General features: G+C 53.2%; 1 protein-coding gene across 4 annotated transcripts in view; it reads left to right on the top strand.

Moving 5' to 3' along the window:
* Positions 1-20,971, top strand: part of KLHL29 (kelch like family member 29) — a 309,112-nt gene that overhangs the window by 123,043 nt on the left and 165,098 nt on the right. Inside the window, exon 1 of one of the 4 annotated variants that reach the window (XM_067703601.1) lies at positions 9,337-9,415. The exons of 2 other annotated variants lie outside the window; for them this stretch is intronic. Coding sequence is in view for 1 of the 2 variants with exons in the window: in XM_067703599.1 (XP_067559700.1) it covers positions 9,617-9,892 (276 nt within the window). In the remaining variant the exon portion in view is untranslated. Of the gene's footprint in view, positions 1-9,336; positions 9,416-9,445; positions 9,893-20,971 lie in introns of those variants that run through there. One more of the 4 variants, XM_067703599.1, reaches the window with a different exon arrangement.

Below are 20,971 nucleotides of genomic sequence, written 5' to 3'. Positions count from 1 at the left end.
GGTGTTTTCCCCTGTGATAACTCTTACAACCGCAGAAACACCCTGTTGTCTGTCTTAACATCCCCAGCGTCCAGCGCAGAGAAGGGGGTTCCAGAAACGTGGTTCTACATGGAACTTGCACGAAAGCTCAAAGAGCACGTGGAAGGCAGAGAGCTCATTTAAGCCCTGATGGTGCACGACTACACGCTGCAGCAAGTTCATACTCGGCTCTCCCACAAAACCACACCCCTGCACAGGCGGGGACCAGGTCCTTGCACGCAGCCCGTGGGTCAGGCGCCAGGCCGGCCTGTCCCGCTGAGGGCCTGAGCACTCACTGTGTACAAGGACTCAGCCTGAGGAGTTCCAGCCCCAGCGGTATCTGAGCACAGAGCAGGTGTCCCTCAGGGAGGCTCTGGCCGTGAGCCAGCTCAGAAGAGGCCTGGCCTCACAGAGGGATTGATATTTATGCCCCACAAAGGATGCGGCTAGTCAAGCATGCTTTCTTGAAGAGGTAAATGATCAGCTCAATTCTCAGGCCATGAGCTCTGCTCTGATGGCCCAAGCCCTGGCCTCGATAAACACAGAGCTGGACAGCAGGGACCCCCATCACCCTTAATGATTTTAATTAATTTTTAAATTATTAATGAAGTATAGCTGCTGTACGATATTATATAAGTTACAGGTGTACAATATAGTGATTCGCAATTTTTAACGGTTCTCCTCCATTCATAGTAATTATAAAATGTTGGCTGTATCCCCCATGTTGTACAATATGCTCTTGTAGCTGATCTTACACGTAATAGTTTGTACCTCTTAATCCTCTACCCCTTGATTGCCCCGCCCCCTCCCACTCCCCACTGGCAACCACTAGTTCTCTGTATCTACAAGTCTGCTTCTTTTTTGTTATATTCACTAGTTTGTTGCATTCTTTAGATTCCACATATAGGTGATAACATAAAGTATTTGTCTTTCTCTGTCTGACTTATTTCACTTAGCATAACTCTGAGGCTCCAGGACCCGAGCTTCAGGGTAACATGTGGATCCCTCCTGCCCTGGCCAGCAGAGCCGTACAGGAAGTGGGAAGAGAAGCCAAGACAAGGGCCCCACTTCCGGGAGACCCTCGCTTCTGGGGCCGTGGGAGCAGCCAGGTGGGAGCAGCTGTTCACACGGCACCCTGCGTGCAGCCCGGCAATCGCGCTTATCAAGTGTCACAGGTTCCGGATTTGATGATTTCAACACGTCTCCCCTTAGTTCACTTACACACACACACACACACACACACACACACACACACACGAATGCTAAATTGGCCAAACTCACTGCCAGCACCAAGAAACAAAGGGGATCCTCCTCCCACCCACCCTGCACACCCCCCAGGGACAGATTTGGGCTCTGGTGCCCCTGCTCAGCAAGCTAGATTATGATACTGGCCTCTGTGGTGGAGCCAGATGGGCCCATGACCACTGATGGCTTTCACTCTGCAGGGAAGTACTGATACGATCTGAGTTGCGAACAGCTGACTCCCCAGCAGACTTTTTGGAATCCGAACTGCTTACAAGCCGGAGCCTGAGAAGTGGACCCTGAGGCCAGCTGGCCAATCACCAAATTCACAGGGACCCTGGTCCGGGCCTGGGCTGGGCCCTGGGGAGTCTGAGGAGGAATTAAGGCACAGAACCCCTGGTTCCAATACCCCCGAGGTTCGGTCTGGAACCAGGTCCTCCTGACCCATGGGCATCCAAACCTATGGCTCTTAGGACAGTGGACGGTAGGGCTTAGGGAACCAGAGGCAGAGTGGGCTGGGGCGGGCTGGTGACCGCTGTGCCTCTGCCCGTCCCGTCTCAGCTGCCTCGTGGAGCTGAGGCTATATGGCCCACAGGGAGGAGGCATGCACAGTGTGCTGGGTGTGCTTCCCATGCCCCTATGTTCAAGGGCTGGCATGAGTAGGACCCTTTCTTAGTCTCTCTCCTCTTGCCCAGGGGCCTGCCATCTGCAGACTTCTTTTTTCTTTAAACTTAGCAATATGAGCAGATTGGCAGAAATTGTTTTAAAAACTCAATATACATAAAATGTGAAAGAATCAGCCTTTCCAAGTTCTTGTCGCATCTTTTCCACATGCAGACACAGAGTAGGTACCGGACTCTCCGGGTTTCCGTTTCTCTCCTAATGGGATTCCACTGCCTCTGCGTCTGCTCCATCCCAGAGTGGGCTCCCCCAAACCCAGCCCCCAGTGCAGCCCTCCTGGAGTGCTGTGTCCCACACCTTGGCACCCTCTGGCCTGCGCCAGGGCCCGGGACACCTCCTAGCCCCCGACCAACTGTCACTCCCAGCCAGAGCTGCCCACCCAAGCCATGTCCTTGGTTCTGGGCCCTGGGCACAGCCTGCCCTCCGCAGTCACTCCCAGCTCTGGCCCACCCACCCACAGCTGTTCCCCTCCCTTCTTCTGCCCCCAGATCGTGAATCCAGTGACGGTCCCCCCAGAGACTGACTCTGGATGGCGTGTGGAGCTGAAACTCTAAGGGCTGGTCAGGAAGCAGTCAAAGTGCCCCACCCCCGTTGAGCTCCCAGAGCAATGTTTTCTTTTAATTAGTGACTCCTGGGTGCAGGGAAAGGCCTGGTCTGTGAGCCTAGCGAGGGACACGGCCACCAGGCAGCGTGTGGACAGGGAGCTCATCTCAGAGGTCCTGCACGCAGTGCCCTGGATGCACTTTCAGGGCCCAGGGTTGTTTAGAGGCTCCATGGCCGCCTGTGCTCAGAGGTTATGGGAGGAGCTGCAGTCGCCAGGCTGTGGGGCGGGGGGTGGGGGGTGGGGGGTGGGGGGAAGGCTGGGGGGTGTGCCTCTTCCCCCGGGTCAGCAGACCTTGTGTTCTGCTCTTCCTCTGCTGTCAGGCCTGGTCCATCCACTCCAGCCCTCCATCCAGGACACTTTTTGCAGCCAGCTCCTGCTCTCACCTCCTCAGTCTTTGAGATCCCCAGGGCCCCTGACCCCTGACCACTAACCCCCACCTTCACCCCACTTCTCTCCTTCCCCCCCCCAACCCAGGGCATTCCCACCTGCTAGCTTAGCCCCAGAATACACCTTCTGTGGTTTCTGTTAACTCCCTGATGGCCAATGTGCCATGGCCTCTGGAGAGCTGCTCAGCCCCAGGCCAGCCCCATGACAGGACCAGGGTGTCACCCAGCCTGAGGGCTGTCAGCAGAGGGGGTGTCAGCATAATGATACCTCTCAGTATCACCCAGCTGGGACAGTAGCCAGGTAAGGGAGACCCAGGAAGAGCAGGATAGAGCTGAAGGCCTCTGCATCTCATTGAAGGGGATCAGCGGCCACTCCAGGGGAGGATGAAGCCCTTGGTCAAACACATGCCAGCCCAGGCAGGGCCAAATCTCCCTGGAAATGGGGTACTGGGTGGGGATGTCCACTGTGGTAATTTTCTCAAGCTTGTCCTCTGCAGTTTCCTGGGATGCAGGGCAAATGCCTGTGCCTCCCAAGACCTCAGTTTCCTAATCTGTGCAATGGGAGGGCTAGAGGGAGAAGAGGCTGCCGGACCCTTTCAGTCTGCCCTTCTCTCATTCATTGAACACTTAAAACCAAAACAAAGCCTTGGATGTGGGTGATGGGAAGAGGGAGGACAAAGCACGCCTGTTTGCTTGTGCTGGAATCCAAGGAGTGCACTCATTGGCATACCCCCCACCCCCTGCTGGAGGTCAAGGCCAGGCCACTACCCTGACTCCTATTTCCCGGTCCCGAGACGGAGACCATGAGACCGCCAGAATGCCCTGGAAAGGGTAGATGCTGGTGATTAATTACACAAGTCTTTTCTTTCAGGGAGCTATTTACAAACCCCCACCCTTTAGGGGGAAGCAAGCTTCTGTATTACAGCATATAAACGTTTTCCCTGCTTTAAGGTCACTTTTTCACACATTTTTTCCTTAGGACAACATGAATCCTCATTATAGATATTACTGTATTTTAGCGAAAGGAACCGTACCCATAGTAATGAGATCCCCAAATAGAGTTCAGTTCATTTTCATCTCTCTTTCTTCCCCAAATATTATTGCTGGAAATGTTACATTATCATAAACCAGAGCTCAGGCCGCATACAGGGTTTTCACAATTGTCGTTTCTCTCTGGATACAAAGTCTGATTACTGCCCGCATTTTACGAAGACCCCTCTCCCTCATGCCAGCGTTTTCTTTGTAGGTATGTTTCTTTTCTGAATGCACAATTCAGGTGATGAGAATTAGGCGGGTTTATGACGGAGGGCTCCTGTGTCCTCCGTCCTCTTCCCTGCCGGCCATCTGGGGCAAGGAGCCTGGGGCGGGGGTGTGTATGGGGGATAGTGAGGGAGGTGGCTGATGCAGGGGGCTCCCCCAGAGGACCCTCCTTTTGGCAATCCAGAGGGACTCCTGGAGAAGGCTGTGGTCCCAAGGCCTCCTGGCTGGCCCTACCTTCAGGAGGAAGGGAAGGGGCTCTTATAGGGCAGCCTTGGAGGTAAGATGTTGGTGTGTTGGAAGTTTCCAGGTGGACTTGCTTCCCCTCAGGCAGGACTGACACTCAGACTTCTCGGGGGGTTTCAGGGTCAGGCCTTCTCCCTGGTGCACTGAAGCTGTCTGTGCCGCCTGCCCTTGTGGCCCGTTTGCTGGCATCAGGGCCAGCTGGGCAGTCGGCTCAGGCCCAGCGGTTGCCCCTCTCTCCCTCCGCCTGTTCCCTGGCGCTTGCAAATGCCTCCCCCTGTGGACTTTCTGCGAAGTCTATGCTTCCTCCCTGTGCCGTGTAGGGCTTGAGAAAGAAACTGGCTTTGGACTCAGATAAACCTGTATTTGAATCCCACTGACAAGCTATGTAACCCTAGGAACGTGTCCTCACACCTCTGTAAGATCCTTCGTCTGTGAAATGGAGTTTTGTAAGAGGTACAGCCCAGTTGGGAGGATGGAATCAAGTAACCCGTCAAGCACCTTATCCAGGGCCTGGCGCCCCTAGGTGTTCTGTAGGTGATGGGTCGGGAGCAGCGGGGGCGGGGCCTGCCTTCATGCCCACCCACGCTCCCTCCCGCTCTCCTCTGGGTCTTCTCCCTGCCACTTGTACCCCTAGTAAAGCCCTCACTTTCTTTTATCTTAACCATGTTGGGTAAATCCTTCCAAAGGGATGGCTCACACGCTCCCATCTCCTACAGCATGTTGGATGTCAGGGCACATTCTCTGCGTGCCCCAGGCACTGTCCCCTAAGCAGCTGACGGTAGCCGCCTCCCCACAGCCGAGAGTGGGAGCTCCCTGTGTCCCCATTGCCTAGGAGAAAGCAGAGGCTCCAGGAGTTTGAGCCAAGTGCTCAAGGACATGCAGATGACAAACGTCAGAGCCAGGACACAAGGCTCTGCTGGATTCCAAAGCCTGCCGCCTTAAGAGTATCGCTTATTATGCAGTGATGCCATGATGCGCCAGGGTCCGGGCCCGTGGAGGCAGTTAGGAGGTTTGTCCCTGAACTAAATGGCTCAAGGCTGCTGCCCTTGCTGAGGTTGTGCCCCTGCTCACCACAGTCTTTCTGCCTCTCCTCTCATTCTCAGCTTTTAAACTCGCTCTGGTCCTTGTCTTGCCTGAGGCAGTAGCACCCGCTCACCTGATGTGGGTCTGCTTGTTAGAGTTATGTGCAAAGGAGGCATTCATAGGCTACAAACAAGGATGCTGGGACCTGCCCGTGAACAGGGAGCTTCTGCAGTACGATGCCATCTGGTTGGCTTGTTCTGAGGCTCCAATTGCTTCTTGACTCGTGGCTATGTTTAGGGTAAAGGAAGGATGGCTCTTCCTGATTTCTGGGCAGACTGGAGAACTTTCACCTTTTTGAAATCTGACCAGAAAAAAAAAAAAAAAAAGCTTTTTTGCAGGGTTGGATAGTCATCCAAGTGGGTGAGACGGGAAGGTGAGGCAAGCCTTTCAGGTTTCCCTACAGAGTGGGCTGGTTGCCCCCAGGGGATCCAAGGTCCTGGGGTGCAAGAGGAGGAACCGAGGCTCAGGTCCTGGGAAGGGGGTTTGTTCTCCTCTAACCCCCAGCCCTAAGTCCGGACACCCCACTTCTATTCCTGGCTCCAGTGTTAGCTCTCTCTAGGCGGTGCCGAGGCATCTACCATCGCTAAGGACCAGGCTGCACGTCTGTGAAATGGGTGTGCTGCTGTGCCTGCACCACCCCACAGAGGCAGCAGCTGCCGCGTCGGGGTGAGGACTTGTGGTACGGCCTTGACTTTGCCAATGCCCTGACTGCAGCCTTCAAAGAGCTGATCCCATGGCAGGTGTTAGAAGTGTCTCTGCAGAGTGTTAGAACCTGTGCACCTGCCCCTCGGGGGTGGTTACGGACACTCGGTGGGAAGGGGGATGGCTTCCCAAGCCTGGGGCAGGAGAGGGCGGGCAGAGGCACTTCGAGCTGCTTGGCATTCTAACTTCCACTGGTTCCCTCCCCAGCCCCAATTTGCGTTCCGTTCAGCAAACTCCAAACTGGAAAAGCTTGCCGCCTGGATCTGGTGGGTAACAGCACAGCGCATCTGGGGCAGGGTCGGGGCCAGAGAACCCGCATTCCGCTGGGAGAGCAAAAAGGATGCATATAGTTATTCTCCAGAGTGAGTTTTCGAATCCCTCCTGTGATCCTTCTTCCATTCTAAAGCAGAGGACATAAATGCTACACTGTGGTTCTTGCCAGGGCTGATAAGGAAAACCAGTGAATACAGGAGTCTCATTAAGAAAATCCTAAAATTTTAGTCTTATCACTGCTGCAACATAATACAGTAAGTATGTTCATTCCAACCTCCCTCAGCCCCCCTGCCGCCTGAAATCCCTCTCAGCGAAGGCTGCAGAATTAACTGCCCTGCCCGTTACAGCCTCAAGTCCTGTCTGACTAGGATTTGTCCCCTTGCCTCGCGTGATGCAGTGGGTCTCCAATTTGAGTGGACAGGGCTTTGCCCTCTCACACTTCCGGCTGCCTCTGCAGTAATCAGTTCAACGAACATTGTCAAAATCCCTACTGTGTGCAGGGTGCCTAGTGAGAGCTGTGAAACGTCAGAGTGTAGCTGAGTCCATCTCCTTGCGAGAGCCAGTGGGCTGAGCGGGGAGCCCTGATTTATGGGCCAAGCTGCCAGCTGACCTCTTCCCCAGCAAAGACCCGTTACAACAGGCTTCTCGTCCAAGTGATTATTTGCTGTTTGTACCGCTTGGACTTGGCAACGATTCTGCAATTCCTATTAGCAAAGAGGGAACAGGAACCTTGAAGTCAGTACTCATCTCGTGAAGAGATGATTCGCAGAGGAAGGCTCGCCTGGGAGTTTGCCTGGACACCTTCAGCCCTACTCTAGAATGATAATGAGCTTTTTTACTAGCACCCTTCCAAAGTCCTTCCCTAGCTGGCATTCTTTTCTTCCCGGTGACGCTTCCGTGAGGGAGGTAGAGTTGCCCCGAGTCTTCGCGTTTCACAGGGAAGGAAGCACATGCCAGAGAGTGGAGGTGACTTGTGACCTGCTCCCCAGCCCATGTGCCATGTGAGGGAGTGGCAGCGCCCCCCCAAACCAACGGCCGAGCATCTCATCTGCATCTCTTTCCACTCCACCGAGCCCCAGGCCAGCTGGGAGGGCAGATGACACCACAGTGGCACAGGCGCCCGCCAGGTCCACCTGGGCTCCCTTCAGAAGCTGGTGCTCAGAGGGGCCGAGGAAGCAGGAGAGGCTGCGCCGCCCTAGATGCGTAAGAGGTGCCGCGGGGCACGGTGTGGCCGCAGCTGCCGAGTCACGGTGATAGACGTTCGCGGCTCACAGGTGGGAGCTCACGGGGCCCTGGTGCCAGGGTGGCCGCGCAGCTGGCAGGTCAGAGGGCCAAGCATCACATTTCAGCAACATGATCTCGGCCTGGAGAGTGAGGGGAAACGTGTGCCCGCCCGGCGTTGGCGGTCTTCAGCCGGGAGAGGGGCTGGGGGCCGGCAGGGGGGCGGGCAGTGTCGGGAGTCTCTCTGGTTCTGTGTGTTCCATTCCTCTGCTGGCCTTGCCCGCTTTTTCAGAATAAGCGATGCCGTGTGTCCCTCCCAAGACCCAGTAAGAAAACCGTGCTTAAGAGTCAAGAGTATCTGAAGGACTTCGCAAGGAGAGGAGCACCCTTGGAATGAAAATGTTCCAGGAAGATGCAAGCCTCCCAGTTTCCTTGCCTCTCAGCAAAAGAATTAGAACGGCATATTCCAAGTGTGGGAGGGGCTGGGGGGGACACAATTTATATTCGCTAGAGATCTTACTTGGAAGTACTTTCACTCCCTATAATTTTTTACTTAAACCTTCTCAGACTGGTTCTCAGCTGGGTGGCTTAGTGATCTCGAAAACGTGCTGGCATTCGGGCCCCTAAGAATACGTACTGTTACTTTTAATGGCTGGAATTTTTTCAATTATTTTTTAGTGGAGTAGAGTTGATGTACAGTGTTGTGTTAGTTCCTGCTGTACAGCAAAGTGAATCAGTTGTACATACACACGTACCCACTCTTTTTTAGATGCTTTTGTGAGATTTGTTTTTAAAAGGTTTCCCTGAGCCAGCGGAGCGCCCTGGTGCAGCCACAGTGCTGGCCTTGGGGACCGGAGGCCAAATGCACGACGTCAGGTTGCCAGGAGCTAAGTACTCCGTCTAGACACGGAGGAGGGAGGAGGGGACCAGAGGAGACGGGGTCCCGCGAGCTGCAAAAGGCCCACGCCCCGAAGAAAAGAGCTCTCCCTTTGCTCCACTGCCCACTGCTTGTCCCTGAGCCTGACCCCACAGAAGGGCAGAGGAGACCTCTGGGGCTCAGCCTGGAGAATTCCTGTCTTCTTTTCTTACTTCCTCCTACGCCACGTGGCTTCAGACCATGACATTTCTGTTCGATGCTGTCAGTGCCTTGGTTTGAGGAGAATCTCTCTGTACCCGGGTCCCTTGGCCAAGAAGAAATGGTGCCCGGAGCCTGCTGGCATCTGCTCCGGCCTGTCTCCCTTCCTCTCCCACATGATCCTCAGAAAAGAAACAGTTCCTTCCCCCAGGCAGTGGGGCAGAGCTAAGGGGGAGGTGATGGGCCAGGCCCAGGGCCCCAGTCCCGAGCTTGCGTGTCTGGCTGAGGCTCTGCTTCAGCCTGGCCGGGGAGGGTAAGGTATAGAACCAGCCAGGACTTGCCTCTCTTCTCTGAAACTTAGTGATCAAATAGCCACCAGACCCAGCCCCTGCCCCTACCCAGAGGCGAGCCTGCAGAGCCAGGGCCCACCGGCTATTTTTAGAAAGCTATCAGGTGTGCAGGACACCCAGTTGCTTTTTCCACCTGTTTGGGGTCATTATAGGGATCCTGTGTCGCTGCCACAGGCCCTGCCTGTTCTGCCATGAGAGTCTCACTGTGGCCGGGGCAGCCACTAAGCTCCTTCCCGATTAACCCAGTCATCTCTCCCGCCTCGCCCGGCCATGGCAAGTGAGTCTTTGGGCCCATAGTCGTTTTGTCGTTGGAAGCATGGACATTGGGCACTAATGCTTGGCCTCCTCTGCTTCCTTGAGAGGGAGTTTTCAAAGGTCAGAAAGTAACGTCAGGTCAGGAAGAACTTGACTCGGGAGCCCATCATGAGGAGTGTGGATCCCGCGAGCGGCCGCACAGCGCGTGCTGTCAGTCAAGGGCATGCTGCGTGCACCCTGGGGTTCATTGCCAACAGATGCAGGGAGCTGGGGGCGTTCAGAAGAGGAACTCAGCCTTGAAGGATGGGCAAGGTTTGATCAGGGAATACAGGAGGGCAGGTGTGCCAAGCAGAGGAAAACTTGTGGGCAGGATCACCCAGGTTGTGATGGGAACCTCGAGGAGACAGTGAGGCTGGAGCAGGGGGCTCTGCAGGGACAGAAGGACACAGCCTGGAAAGCCCATGAGGTGGAGCCCGGTGTGAAAAGCCTTGGATACCAGGTGAGGTGTCTGGACGTTTTCTGAGGGATCGATGCCGCTGGGGGTCAGAGCGGGGAGAGTCAGGGGAGTGTGGCAGGGTGCTGGCTAGCTTTGATCCCTGCTGCCAGGAGGACGTGGCGTCTTCCCGTTCACAGAGCAGCAGCATTCTTGGGGCAACATCTTTGTGGCCCCGCCCTCCACACCCCGTTCACAAGTCCCGAGGCTGCGGTAAGCTGGGGCTGGCTTGGTGGCTCCTAAGAGCCCAACATTGACAGCTCTTCCCAGCTCTGTCCTCGGTGACACTCTGTTGGTAGCTTGAAATCGAAGTGGGAATGTGTATACAACAGAGACTGGCAAACACTAGGAGTCAGGGTCTAGCTGGTTTGGTTTGTTTGTTTTATCCCTCATCGCCATCACAGACGGCTGTTAAACCTTCACCAGCACAGCCCTGGGTGATGGCGAGCCCCTGAAGGGGTTTACGCTGGGGAGTGAGATTGGGGTCAGCCGTGACCACACTGAACTGGGAGAGAGTATTTGTGGACGTGGGTCATGCCTCCTTCCCTGTTGAGGAGGCTGGAGGGTGGGCGTGGGAGTGGCCCTGGGCCGAGAGCGTTGAGCCGTCTTCCCCATCTGTTGGCCGATTCTGAGGACCAAACTCCTTAACGTGGTCTAGGCAAACTTTGACCCTCCTCACCCGGAGGAAACTCACACTGCCTTGCCTGAGCAGGCTCTGTCCCGGCCACACTGAACTGCTTTCAGCATCTGAAACGCAGCCTGCTTCTCCTCCATCCGAACCTGGCACTGAGGGTGCACTCAGTAAACGCACACCTGTCCGTAGCTCTCTTACCACACGCTGGCCAAGCGTGAGAGCCGGGTTGGGGGGCACTGGCTTTTCCAGGTGGGCAGAGGAGCTCGCCGGCAGAGAAAGCATCTGAGCGGGGTTGCTTTCTTAACGGTGATTCTGGTTCGTCTTCACTACATGGTGAAAGCAGCAGGATTTGTTCAATGCTTCAGAGTCACAAAGCACTTGGCCCAAAGGATCCTTCCAACAAACTTGTAAGATGTAAATGTAAAACCCCATTTCAGAGATGAGGAAACTCAGGGCCAACTGGTAGACCCCAAGCCTTGACCCTGACTCCTGGGACCCTCCATCTCGAGCTGGCTCCCTGAACTGGGGGCTTCAGATGGTTCATCCCAGGTGAGCTCAGATGTCAGGAGCAGTCCAGCCTCCCCCAGGAGATCAGATCCAAGGCCTGACCCCAGAGACAGGTCTGCAGACCCCATCACCGCCGTCCCTCAAGGACTTGCCTCTTAAAAATGGGCATTAGTGGTGGCAGTTGAATACACTGTTGCTTTTTTTTGCTCTTTTGGGAAAAGAAAAACCTGGCTTCTTAGAGCTGTTGTATTTTATTTTTCTGTAAAGAGGAAATTAATTTTAGTCTTTCTTTTTGGTTTAAAATGTTGTTCTTTGCTTTTTCTGCCCTACAATTTAAAAGGAAACATTTGTCTGTTGAGAAAAGAAATGATAATTATAGACTAAAAATTGTTTCTATTCTGATTTGAAAAAGTGACAAAAAAATAAAAAAATTCCATCACACAGATGGGGCCCTGCTGACGGAGGGTGTTTAACAATGAAGCCCCAGGCTGGCTGGGGGCTCAGAATGGCATTCGAGGTGGATTTGGGCTCCAGCATTGCGTGGGAGAAGGGCTTTTTCCGAGGCTGCTCTCCATTTCTGATGCTGGGTAGCAGCCCGTGTGGAGTGTGGACACTCTGACCCTCCACGTGGTTCAGCAGTGAGAGGACAGTTTACCTGTGGATTGAATGGTCCCTCTTAGGTGAACTGTGTGCCGAGGCCAGCACTCCCTCTCATGGCCCCTGAGCTTGAGAGCCTCCTAGCCTTATTCCCTTAGCCGAGAGTTTTACAAAACTACAATCGCTCCAAGTCCTTTGATCAGTAATGCAGGAAGCTGATTAGACTGTGAAATTAAACTAATAATGTCACACTGTTAACCCTCGAAAGAGCTCAGAGTGAAGGTTATTTCCTCCATCCATATTGCCCTCTAGATACATGTATTTACTTTTTGGAACAACTCCTAGGCGCACATGCATTCCTGGGACCCCTCTCTTTCCCCCAGACCCGGTGTGATCCCCAGTGCAGTGCCCCACTTAAGGGAAGAACAACTGAGGCTGAGTGATTGACGCTGTGTGGTCACACAGCTAAAGGAGAGATGAGCCTGACTCTAGAACACTGGTCCAGAACGCTTTGGTTGCCCGAATTGTCTCCAGGGGCTGTTCCGGAATTAACGACGTCTTTGTCCTTCCCTGGCCTTGCCACTGAGGAGGAAGAGCTAGCATGCCCTTCATGCCCTTCCCATTGGCCCTCCCACGGCTGGTCCTCCGCCGGGACCTGTCAGTTCCATCACCGTGGAATGTTGCCAGGGATCAGACCCTCTCTCTAAAAGTGGTGATGGTATTTAATAACTAATTACTCTAATGATCCTGCAGAAATGCTGGAGACCTGTTTTAGGAGAGATGTCAATTAGAGCCATCTGCACGGTGAATAAAGGAACCCTACCCCAGCTGTACTGTTGAAACATGTTAGCGTTTTCCTACCAGCGGCCATATGGTACTTAACGAAAGTGAATTGTTCACACTGCACAACCCGCGCCTCCTGATGAATACCAGCATTTTGTTTTGGAAAATAGTTCTTCAATCGTGTGGAATATTTGTCAATGCAATAAGTAGCAAGTTGGAAGCCGGCAAGCCCTTGAATGCAAAAAGACTTCCCTCACCTCAAGATGCTCTTGCCCCATCCCAGCCCACCCCCTGCCCCCGCCGGCTGCCAAGCCCAGCTCCACCCCAGCCCCGTATCCCATCTGTGCTCAGTCCTCAGCATCTGCTTCCGAATCTGCTCAGGAGAGCCAAGGCCATGCAGGGTTCTGGCACCACCCCACCTTGGCATCTCGATTCGTGTGAAATCAGAAGCAGGATGTCTGAAGCTATGTAGAATGGGAGCACGGAGGCTCCAGCTGGAAGGGCACAAAACATTGGGCAAAAGTCACCCAAGAGTTGAGAAGTAAGTATAGGATGTTTGGGTGTGGCTTCCAAGAAGGGTTAGCTTTCTACTTGCAATCTGTTCCTTTCAAGAGGTACAAAGCTCAGGTTGGTACCTGGATGCTCAGAGAGGTGGAGGAGGGTGGTTTCGGGGGCTCAGCAGAAGCCGGCCTGAAGCCTCGTCCTTGGCACCAGCACAGGCAGGGCAACCAATCAGTAGTGACCGCAAGTTGTTGCCACCTGGTGGCCACTGCTGACCTGTGCCCAGAGAGCTGGGACCAGGGTACAGCCACCCTGTGGGTTCTGTTAACTGAGAACAGGCAGGTTTCAGAAGCCGACCAGCTCCAGGACCAGGCCTGTGCTGTGCTCTGATAGTTGTGCCCCCACCTCCCACCCACTGCCAGGCTGTGCTGGGCAAGGGGACCCTCCACTCCCTTGTGGGGCTCTGTGGCCTCCACAAGCTGAAGGTCCTGCTGTCAGGACCGCAGGAGGAAGCTGTTTTATTGCGGTCAGCTCTGGGACCAACAGGATTTCACTTGCTGGCAACGTCTCTTCTGGAATTTTCCCTAGGACCGAAGTCACTTATTAACGCTTAAGAAAGGACAAGACTGACTGCCGTTCATGATACAGATCTGCTGCAAGTCCTGAAATCCAATACGTTCTTCGCAAAACCGTGGTCCCTTAAATCTCACTTAGTTCCAGTTCAGCAGCAACAGGTCCCTAGTTACAATAATGATCCTAAGTTGAGCCGAACACATCCCTAAAGGAAACCCTTCAGGGTGAAAACTAGCAGAAATGAGCTCCCATCTGTCTTGACCAGCAGGCTTCACCGTTTGCTTCCCATGTCCGTGCCCTGAGTGTTGCCCCATTCTCACTGACACCTGGCCCTGTAACAGACGCGTGTCTGAAAGAAGCAAGTCACGGTGACCCCAGGAGGCCACCTCAGCCAGGCGACCAAGGCCGCGGGCAGCCTTGAGCACGCTTGACCATGAAAGGTGCCCAGAGCACCTCAAGTAAGTCACTAGCCTTCCCATGGGCCAATGACCCTCGCAGACTAGAGCCCACTCTGCTGCCTTTCTTCCCACCCCATTTGGGGCCGTGCTTCGCAGTTACCCTGAAGAGTTAAGCCTTTCCTCATTTTGGGGTTGGGAGGAAGGGTAGGGGAAGGCTGGGGCCAGTTTGACATATGCAACCTGGTCTGAACATGAGTGCTGTGCTCAGTTGCTGAATTTGATGAATTGCATTATAAAATTTAAAAACAAATTTAAAAAAACTCTATTAACTCCCTGTAATGGCCTCCTCTTGGAATACACAGACGACAGCTCACTGGCAAGGAGAAAAAATACTCTCGTTGGCAATGTGCTTCGCTTACAGCAGGATGGAGGCTGGTGGGAGCTGGTGAAGCGTGCGGGGGCCACACACCCTCTGCCCCGTGCCCGGCTTCCTGCTCCTGGGTCAAGAGCGAGGCCCCTTCGAGTAGACCGTCACGGGATCCACACGGCCCAGATTAGACTTTGGCTGGCTCTTATGTCAAAACCTAAACTGTGCTTGCTTTCGAGGCTAAAACACTTCTTTCAAGACTGAGCCATGAGAGTGATGAGCTTACAAGGTGTGGTACAGCCTCGTGGAGGACAGCCTGTGGTTTGGGGATCAGAATGTGTGTCGGGCAGGAGGGGGTGTGTCCCCAGGGTCACCCTCTGCACCAGGGAAAGGGGCAGGGCAGGGAGGTTGTTCATTGGTCACTGCAGGCCTCTGCAAATCCAGGAGCATTTCGGGGAGAAGGCGGGTACTGGCCTGGCTGCAGGCTACCAACTGGAGAGAGATGGACTTTTGTCGAGAAAGGATGCAGCCCTGCAGCTGTGTGTGCATGTGGGCAGAGAGGAGGAGCTCGGCCAGCAGGGAGGAGCCCCGGGGACCCAGGGGAGAGCTCCCTCCCTGTCTCTGCAACTCAGAGACCCCAAGCTCAGAGAGGAGGACGAGGGGCAGAGTGACCTGGTCTTTGGGGAGCTCAAGAGGCTTTCTGCCAACCGGGGGCTCCTCCTTTTGACGATGGCTCTTGGTCCCTCCGTGCACGTAAAGTGGTTTGGAGATACTTGGGGAGGATGAGGCATGGTGTTCACATATGGCAGCCCTGGCTGTCCAGAGGCGGTGAAGAAACCATGTGTGTACATGTGTAGGTTGTGTGTGTGTGTGTGCACGTACACGAAGATCTGTGTGTGCACAAGTGAGCAGTGCCTCGTGACCCGGCTGCCCCGGGGCTGCGGGTTTAATGCGGACTATGCATCCAGGGACCGTGCGTTTCTGGGAGCATCCTTCAAAACACTTGAGAAATGCGATGCACTTCAGCAGCCTGAGCCTCCCCCACCCTCGAGGCTGCTGTCGCACCCACTGGGAGGCTACGCGGGGCTTGGGCGCTGAGGAGACTTGCAGCCCCTGCCCGGCAGGGCTCAGGACTGGCAGCATTGGGTGTCAGAGAATTCACGAGCCTCTCCTGGGAGCTCAGCTTTGGATACAATGCAAAGAGCTCCAGGTCGTGGCCACAGCTTCTGTGTGGCCTCTCGGGAGCCTTGACCTAGCCCACGGAGAAAAGCCAGGTAGACCCGGGAGCTCCCAGAAAACTCCCCCCGTGGCAGCTCCAGATGGGGTGGGGCATTCAGAGTAAAGGGAAGAGAGATGATGTTTGTAATACTTTGAGGACCACCACCCCCGCTCCCAGGGACTAACAGTATAACAAGAATGGGGGCATCCACAGTCATGAAGAGAACAGAATTTCCTCCTGCCATCACACTCTCTAGAAGGCCCGTTCCTGGACAGCCAGTGCTACTTACAGGCCAGCTGTGCTTGCAACTTTTGTGAGCCTGCTTTGGGCCATTTTGTATCAACAAGACTGCTCTTAGGAAAAAATAATATTGCTAATTAGCCCCCACTGTTTTAAGTAAATGAGGTTTTCCTATGGCATTAAAAAACCCAGAGATATGTGTGTGCGTAATTTACAGAGCTCTTTTTGTGGCTGTAATATTACTCCCACCATTTCAATTGAAATTCGAACCAGGTGAGGAGCCACCCAAGTCCCCAGTCTTTGGAATGCCCTTCAAAGCAGCACTGGTTCCTCTCCTGTTTCCCCTCTGCGCATGCGGCAGGCAGTGCTTCGGTTTTTGTGTATTTCGTGTAACAGTAAAGAGCAGAACAAGGGCTTTGGAAACATCCAGCCCCGGGGTTGAATCCAGGTGCAATGCTTTGTGAACCTGGGCAGTCACTCAGCCACATTGCACCTGATAGAACTTTCCTCGTAAGGTACTCTTCATCATTATTCTTTAATTTTTGTTAAGCAAAGTCATGAATGTGAAACACTGAGCCCCATGCTTAGTACATAATAATAAATTACATCGTAAATGACAGTTCTTATGGGTCAGTGCCCTTGTTGACACGCAATGTCTTCCCAGGCTGGAATCCTCTTCTCTTTCTTGCCTTCTGTTCAAAAGCCATGCATCCTTGAAAAGGCTGGCCTGCATGCCCCGATTCCAAAAAGCCTTCCTCGTTGGCCTCAGCCAGAATACTGGATGCCTTTGTGGCATCCCAAGATGCAAACGTGTATTCCCGCCCAGATGTCATTCTTTCCATTCTGCTCCACGTCTCCCCTCCTGCACGTTGGGGCCATTCCTACCCCTGGCCTGCCACAGTCGCACTCAACCCAGGCAGGGCAAAGAGCGGGTGCTCAGCACATGCTTGTAGAGTGAATGGGTTTTGAATTGTTAAGTGAAACTGAGGTCCCACAGTCTGCTTTGGGCTCCAATGGTTCAAAAAATCCCTTGCCAGGGACACCCGGGGTTTCACAGCCTAGAACCCCCCCCCACACACACACACACACAGGCTTCTTCTAAGTCCCCTAACCCCTTTTGATGCTGCAGCAATTTGGCTCTAAAAGAAGCAGCTAACTTGCAGTTGGGCACGAAGGAACTTTCTGGGCTGATGGAACAGTCTGTATCTTGATTGGGCTGGTGATTGTGACGATGCATACGTTTGTCAGAGCTTCTCAAACTGTACACTTAACATCGGAGCAGTTACTTTATGGAAATGTTACCTCCATCAGATTAGTTCGTTTTTTAAAAAAATGCAACCCAGCCAGACAGGCCAGGTGGAGGGCCCTGTTGTGGTCTTTGTGTTTTCCCCTCCCACTGTGGATGAGGTGGCATTGAGACGTGTGGCTAAAGCTAGGATGTCCCAGGATTGCTCTGGGAGGAAAGGAAGAGAGGGACAGAGCAGCCTCTGCGTCTGTGGGATTGTAATCCTTTCAGTCCTGAGCTCAGCCTCGGTGCAGGGGTACCTCCCCACCCTCCCCCCTGGACCTCACCCCAGCCTGCCGCTAAAGAACAGCCAAGCGCTAGCTCTCAGCTTTGCAGCCTCGCTCAGCCCTGAGCTAGAGTCCACCTCTCGTCAGATACGAGAGGAGTTAACATTATTGTAAACCCCGCAGGCCCCTCCAACGGACATTTCACACCCATGTTTTGTAGCTGTGTTGTTCACAATAGCCAAAAGGTGGAAGCAACCTGAGTGTCCATGGATGGATGAATGGATAAACAAAATGTGGTGTATACACACAGAGGAACAGTATTCAGCCTTTAAAGGGAAGGAGCTACTACATCCATGGGCATATGCTGCAACATAGATGAACCTTGAAGACATTATGCTAAATGAAATAAACCAGACCCCAGAGGACAAATATTGCAGGATTCCACTTATAAGAAGGACTTAGAGTAGCTAAATTCATAGAGACGGGAAGTTATTAGAGGCTGGAGAGAGGGGAGAATGGGGAGTTAAGAGTTTATTGGGTACAGAGTTTTAGCTGGACTAGGTGAAAAAGCTCTAGAGATGGACAGTAGTGATGGCTGTACAACATTGTGCATGTACTTAATGCCATTGAGGTATATGCTTAAGATGGTCAATTTCAGGGACTTCCCTGGTGGTCCAGTGAGTAAGACTCCGCGCTCCCAATGCAGGGGACCCGGGTTCCGTCCCTGGTCGGGGAACTGGATCCTGCATGCATGTCGCAACTAAGAAGTCTGCATGCTGCAACTAAAAGACCCCGTGTGCCACAACTAAGACCCAGCGCAGCCTAAATAAATAAATAAATAAAAGTAAAATGTTTTAAAAAATGGTCAATTTTATATCCGGTACAATAAAAAAAAAAATCTTTCAAGAAAAAGAACAGCAACAATCCAAGGCCTATGCCTGCCTTCTGACCGCCATAAATTCTGACATCTCATATTCCAGAGGCGATGCTTGGCTAAGGATTGGGTCTCTACAAAGCAGAAGAAAACAGAGGCCATCTGATGCCTACCCCTTTCTTAAAATCCAAGTGCACGCCCTTTCAGAGTAACAAACGTCCTTCCTGAATGCTGGGGTCCTTTTTGTCAAGACAGACACACTCACACCACTGGATTAACTTGATTTCCTCTTGTTGACTCTCTCAAGCAATGCTTGGCCTCAACCTGACAGCTGAGGGGTGAATTTTCCTCCATCACTCCGGAAACTCCAAGCATTATAATTGGGGTGACCCGGTCCTCAAGACCCGGGGACCCCAAGCTGCAGAAATTAGAGCACACTCTGTGCAAGGAGCCTGGCTGTCAGGGTGGGTTCGTTCTTGGCCTGTAATGCGGAGTGACACTCGGCACTTGTCACAGCAGGGAGCCGGGCCCTCAAACAGCCACATGGCTGAGGACTTAAGGAGGCTGACTGTCCCACCTCTGCCTGGGGGACCAGATTGGATTTGTCCCTTGAATGTCATAACGCTGCACCCATCACCACCTCAAGCTCAGTGCTGCCACTGTGCGCTTAGAGGAGAGACCGTGTGGGCCCAGCAGCATTCGACAAGGGCTGCTGACCTTTCTGTTTGCCAAACAAACCCGGAATGTTGAGTCCTGATCTCTCTCCATAAGCGTATGTTGTGTTCAGGCCTTGAAGGGAACAAAGGGAGGATCCATCAAAAATGCCTGAGACCATTCGGTGGAAAGAAACCATATACTGTCTACCCTTGGATGGATGTGAATACGTACCACACGTGGTAAACAAGGACAGCGGCATTGAGACAAACTTCGAGTCTCTCCTCCTGCCTGATGATTTAGTGGAAACCAAAACACTCCACACACACACACACACACACTATACACACACACACGCACACACACACACTATACACACACACGCACACACACACGCACGCGCACACACACCAGGGATGGTGGAAAGGACTGTTCTGAACCTACCTGGCACCCCCTTTCATCTGTTAAGTTCCTGTTCTCTGCAGAGCCTGGATGAGTGTGTGTTGCTCCCACTTCACACCAGCCCCCTCCAGTGATCACCTTCCTGTAATCTGCTTCTGCATTTGTTCCGAGTTCCCTGTGGGTGCCGTCCATGGGCGCATGGACCCATGGGCAGCCTGCAGCCTCACTGGACACTCTGTGGATTTGGAGGGAGGGGTCTGCTTTCCCCTCGTTGTCCCCTCCATCATGCCTCTGTGAAGAGAAGGGCATTTCAAGTCCTTTAGGAAGAAAGAGTAACTTCTCAGTTGGCTTTGAGCTATAGATTCCTGCAGTGGGCAGAAACATGGACTCCATGATACTTCAGGTGTAACACAATTGAACACACACACGTGCACGCATGCACGCACACACACACACACACACACACACACACACACACACACACACACACACCCCTATAGCAGATCAAGAGGAGGCATCTGTTTAAGCACTCATGACCAGTATTATGTCAGCTGCATTAGTGCTTGGAACGCAGAGTTGTTTTAACTATAAAATATACTAGGATTCATTTGTTGGCAGAATTAGAGCAGAACTACAGGGACTAAGGGAAGCAGGACGCCCCATCTGGGTATTTGGGAAGGGATGGTCCATCGCCTTTTTGCTGGGATTGTAGGCATTTAGGGCTTGGCTACCTCCAGGAAGCTGCATGTTGAAGGGGAGCTGGAGAGGAAGACCTCTGGCCAGCCCAGCACCTTCATACACTCCTGATCAGGGTGGAAGGGCCGAATTCTTTTTTTTTTTTTTCTTGGCATGCGGGATTTTAGTTCCCCGACCAGGTTTCAAACCCGTGCCCCCTGCACTGGAAGTGCAGAGTCTTAACCACTGAACCACCGGGGACGTCCCCAGGGCTGAATTCTAATGGTGCTACTTTGGTTTGATATTTGGAGCTGCTGGAAGCTTTGCAACGTGTCCAGAGGACGTCAGGATTTATGCCATAGGCTTCATGACAGTGAGAAACACTTCTGAAATCCCATGAGAATTATCCATGAGGAAGAAGGCTGCTCTTGTCTGTAAAGCAAAGTGGCTCTGTTGGCCCCACGGGTACCTACAGACCTCACCTTGCTGGTTAGAAAACAGGTGCAAGGCTGAGCCCATTGGGCTGGACCCCAGTTAGCATTTGGGAAAACAGAGGCCAGCAAGGAGAAAGGGTTTATGCAAATTCACACCACCAGTAAGTGGCAGAACTAAGGCTGGGACCCAGGTTTCTCCTGATTCCTAATACAGTTCTTTCATCACCTAAACGTATTCTGAGCTGGGGAAGGCAGCACTCTCAGTGTGCACCCAGCACTCCTGAGGATTTGTTAAAATGCAGATTCTGATTCAGTAGGCTGGGGTGAGGATTCTGCATTTCTAACACGTTCTCAAGTGATGCGGGCACTGGGGGACCACACTGGGGGGAACAAAGATGCTTGCGGCCAGCTTCACTGGCAGGGAGGCCAGTGGTTTGGGTGCAAAGCTGGAATTCGTAATTCTCCATCCTACCTGCTTGGCTCCATTCCTGTTCTGATTTATTATTTTTTACCACAAGGTCTTAAAGCTTTTGGACTAGACCACCAACAAGTAGGTTGTGTGTCACCCTTTGTCAGCTCCTTGCTCCCAGATCCCTGGTGCTCTCTGGCCTGTAGGAAGCTGGAATCACGCCTAAAAAGTACATTCCAGGCGCTGGGAGGTGTGTGCCTGTGGCTTTGTGTGAGTAAAGCGTGAAAAGTGGCCTCTGGTCATGGG

Source organism: Pseudorca crassidens, chromosome 14 (assembly GCF_039906515.1).
Source record: "Pseudorca crassidens isolate mPseCra1 chromosome 14, mPseCra1.hap1, whole genome shotgun sequence".
Taxonomy (NCBI): Eukaryota; Metazoa; Chordata; class Mammalia; order Artiodactyla; family Delphinidae; genus Pseudorca; species Pseudorca crassidens.
Note: the sequence above shows the minus strand (reverse complement) of the source record. Positions and strands in the feature narration are given on the sequence as shown.